This window comes from Populus euphratica, unplaced genomic scaffold, assembly GCF_000495115.2.
Source record: "Populus euphratica unplaced genomic scaffold, PopEup_1.0 scaffold5603.1, whole genome shotgun sequence".
Taxonomy (NCBI): domain Eukaryota; kingdom Viridiplantae; phylum Streptophyta; class Magnoliopsida; order Malpighiales; family Salicaceae; genus Populus; species Populus euphratica.
Window position 1 is genome coordinate 1 of NW_011505199.1, and position 4,024 is coordinate 4,024.

The 4,024-nt window shown below is 27.2% G+C and overlaps 1 protein-coding gene across 1 annotated transcript; it reads left to right on the top strand.

Annotated features, from left to right (window-relative positions):
* The first annotated feature begins 754 nt into the window (after positions 1–754).
* Positions 755–1,751, top strand: LOC105120192 (QWRF motif-containing protein 3). Its single transcript, XM_011018384.1, has 5 exons — positions 755–886; positions 1,006–1,122; positions 1,217–1,306; positions 1,401–1,508; positions 1,631–1,751. The coding sequence occupies exons 1-5, from the start codon at positions 755–757 to the stop codon at positions 1,733–1,735; spliced, it is 552 nt and encodes a 183-aa protein (XP_011016686.1). The 3' UTR covers positions 1,736–1,751.
* The last annotated feature ends 2,273 nt before the right edge of the window (positions 1,752–4,024 follow it).

Genomic DNA, 4,024 nt, shown 5'->3' on the forward strand with positions numbered 1-4,024 from the left:
TTATATATTATATAAATATATGTTATATAAAGAAACATATCAATTCAAGTTAATCAAAATTAATTTAATAATTTTTAAAATATAAAAATTATATTATAATTTTTTTTTAAGATTTTATATTTTAAAACTGCTTTATATTTTTAACTTTATTAAAAATATTTTTTTTAATATATACAACAAATTTTTATTTATTTATTTTCAAATTTTTCAAGGACTACAAAAGTTCTTGACAATAATTCTATACTCACATGTAATATATAACATCTAAACTCATAATTTAAAAGAATTGTCACAAGTTGATGTAGTTCTTACTAATTTCTTGTTTTGTATAAATATATTAAATATAAATATTAAATATTTTTTTAATTTATCTACTATGTTTCTAATTTTTTTAGGTGTGATGTACTTTACTTTTAATTATTAGTAAATTCATCATCATTAAATTTTATATAAAATCTATAGTAAAATACTTATCAATTTATTAAAATTCATTTTAATTCATATTTATTAGTATATATTAATTCAATAAATTATTATAAAATGCAATATTTTCAATAACTAATTATTATAAATAAAAAAAAGCTAATAAATATAGCTAACAAAAAAAATTTATTTTGAAAAAAAAACATTAAGGGCCAATAGCCCATTTTTGCACCCATGTGGCTTTGCCACTGTACCAATGGCAGGGTTCTAACCTATCAACCATCACAAAGTTCTTCAATTGTAATTGAGCGTGAGAAAAATTCTTTATCTGATGGTTTTCCAGAACAATCTGTTATGGGTGTTGGATGGTCTTTCAAAGCTTCGACATTCTGTCGCACAAAGGAGACTAAAGCTTCAGAAGGAAAAGCTCAAGATGAAGCTAGACTTTGTTCTTCACTCTCAAGTCAGTAACAAATATTTTTGCATAGTGAATTAATAATGCCGGTATAGCAATCTCAATTATAATGTAATGTCATGATAGAGCAGACATGTTCATACACTCGTTTCGGATAACTTGTGCAGATCAAATTGTTGGAAGCTTGGGGAGACATGGAAAGGCAGCACTTATCTTCAGTTTCAAAGACTAAAGAGTGTCTACATTCTGTTGTTTGCAGAGTTCCCCTCATTGAAGGTGCAGAGGTAATCCCAGAGAAGAAGGGGCAAAAGGAAATAATGTTAAAACTATTTTGTGGCTAAGCATCAATTAATTTTACTAACGAATGCTAAATTATAGGTTGATCCACAATCAGCTTCCATCGCACTCCGACATGCATCAGATCTCTCAGCGTCCATCAAGTCAGCATTATCTTCATTTTCACCCTCAGTAAGCAGAAACTACTAAACCTATCACACTACGTCGGCGCTTGATGCCTCCTGTTTATGTCATCCGAACTAACCTTGGAATTCTTCCTTATCAGGCTGAGCAGACTGTTACACTTCTCTCACAATTAGCAGAGGTGGTTGCACAAGAGAAACTACTAATGGAAGAATGCCAAGAACTTCTTCAGACAGTATCTGCACTACAGGTTGAAAGCTGAACGCTATCATTATGATCCCAGTAAATGTGAAAAACTTTATGGCTCACTTGTCATTCATGGAGTCTTGACTGGAAGTTCTTGACACTAACTTTTTTGGATCATGTTCACAGATTCAAGAGAAAAGTTTGAAGTGCTATATAATCCAGTTCAATTCGAAGCAAAAACAACTGCAGCAGCAAGAACAACAATCACAGCTACAAGAAACCCCTTCTTAGGCAGAAATACAGGGAATTGAAGGAGAAATTTCTGTAGGTGACTAAAAGGGGAGACTGTGATTGAATAGGGCATGATAAAATGTAATGTGGATGTGATTGTAAGCACTTCAACTAGCTTCAAGCAAAAGTTAAACTGTCAACTTACTGTTTCTTTTTACCTTGACATCAAAGGTTGAGCTATTTTTCACCTGCTACTAATTTTTTGTGCTAGTAAGAATCAAAATTGCTATTCAATTATTATGCCTTGCTGTTTCCAAATATTGCTAAAATGCAGGCAAACTTCAAATTTAGTTTCAACAGAGTGAATATTATCCAGTATCATCAACTTTCACTCACTAGAGTGGATCATTAAAATTGATTTATGCAATGAATCTACTTGAAAACTTGAGGTATCTGGATATATTTCAAACCAGAAGCGAATTATTCCTCATGCCACCTTAACCACTTAAGTGGTTTTGTCTTTGAGTTTGTCCCTTTTTTATATCCTACAGAAAAGCTAGTTTGAAGATCTCCAAACAGTAAAGAAAAAATACCGGGATTTTAGTGTTTTCCCTGACCTTTATGCATAGTTGGGAACCCCGAAGGTGTTGGCAGGGATAAAGCTCAGGGTGGGGAGGGTCAACTCTTGAAAAACAGTTAAAGAATTAAATCAATGTTGTTTTTATAAAAAAAAACTTTTTTAAAAAATAATGAGTTAAAAGGGTAAATGACATCTAATCGAGTTTATAAAAACTTAAAATATGAACATCCGGATGAAGATTAGATATAACTGAATAGATATTTGATTCAAGTAAATTATATGAATTATTTGTTATATATCTTTATGAAACAGTGGAACATGATTAAGCTTAAGAGGAGAGTTAGCAACATTAAACTTGATTAATATTTTAAAACTTTAAAATTAAAATAATAGAAAATTTAATTGTTAAATCAAGTTAAAACTTTTTTTAGATAATTTTATATGCGGTTTTCTTATAAAAAATTACTTGGTCGCTTATCAGACCATTAGATATCCTGAAACTAAGTTTAAAAGTTATTATTTTAGTCAATTTTATTATATTTTTTAGATATTTTTAGATTTATTGTTTTTTTATTATAATTTAATTTTTTAATTTTTTCAGACTTAAAATTATTTCATGGTGGAGAGAGGTTTTTTTTTTAAAAAAAAATTAAAGGTATTATAAACTTTTTATGAATCAATCACTATCAAAGTTATCAATTTTGTTCTGTTTTGTTTGGAATGAATGAAATATTTCATATCAATTCAGAAAATAGAACAAAACAGAATAAATTTTATCTTATTTTAAATCTTGATTCATTTTGAATTTTTCAACTAAATTTCTTTTGAAATATTCCGGTTTCATTTCACATGTTCTGTTTCGCTCTTAAAAAGCTATTGAATCCAATTGAATCTTTTTCAATTTAATAAATTAAATCGCTCAATTATATAAAAAAAAAATTTTATTATTATTTTCAATAACAATGATATTAATTTTTTAAAATTAGATTTATCACTAATATATATGGTTTATATTCATGTTGTTTTTTTCATGTTTATACTTTGTAGGAATTTGAGCAAATAAGAGATGTTTTAAATTCTATTAACTTTGATAACATTGACCTAACTGTATATTTAAAATATTTGTTTTAAAACATTTTACTTTCATAATATTTTGATATTTTGTTTAAGTTAAAGATTTATTTAATCTTGATTATTTTAAAATATTTTAAATTTTAAAATTATATTTGTTTGACATTGTATTTATATTGCATAATTTATAATTAATTTATCCTGAACTTGAATTATATTTGTTAAATACATACATATATATATATATATATATATATATATATGAACAATATAATTTCGAGATGGCATGCTGCAACACTTTAAAATTGAAATATTCTATTCCAATTGAAAAAATAAAATACGTATCAAAATAGAATTGACAATCTTAATCATCACATATTTATTTTTTAAAGAATAAAATTTAAAATTTATATCTGTAATTTTTTTCACCCATTAAAAATTTATGTGTTGTTTGTGTTTTCTCTGATGTAGCTATTTTATTAGCTTTTATGAGCGTCAATCAAGTTTTTTACTGGATTAATTGATTTTTATTTTTTTTTCAACTTGATGCCTGTAAACAACGAGCCTTTTCCCTAAAACCAACACCCAAGTCGTTCCTGGATAACATATTCTTTCCCCTAAATAGAACGGCATGTAGTTTTAATATCCAATCAACAAGCCTTTCTCCCAAAACCAACCGACAAGTCGTTAGATCCCAC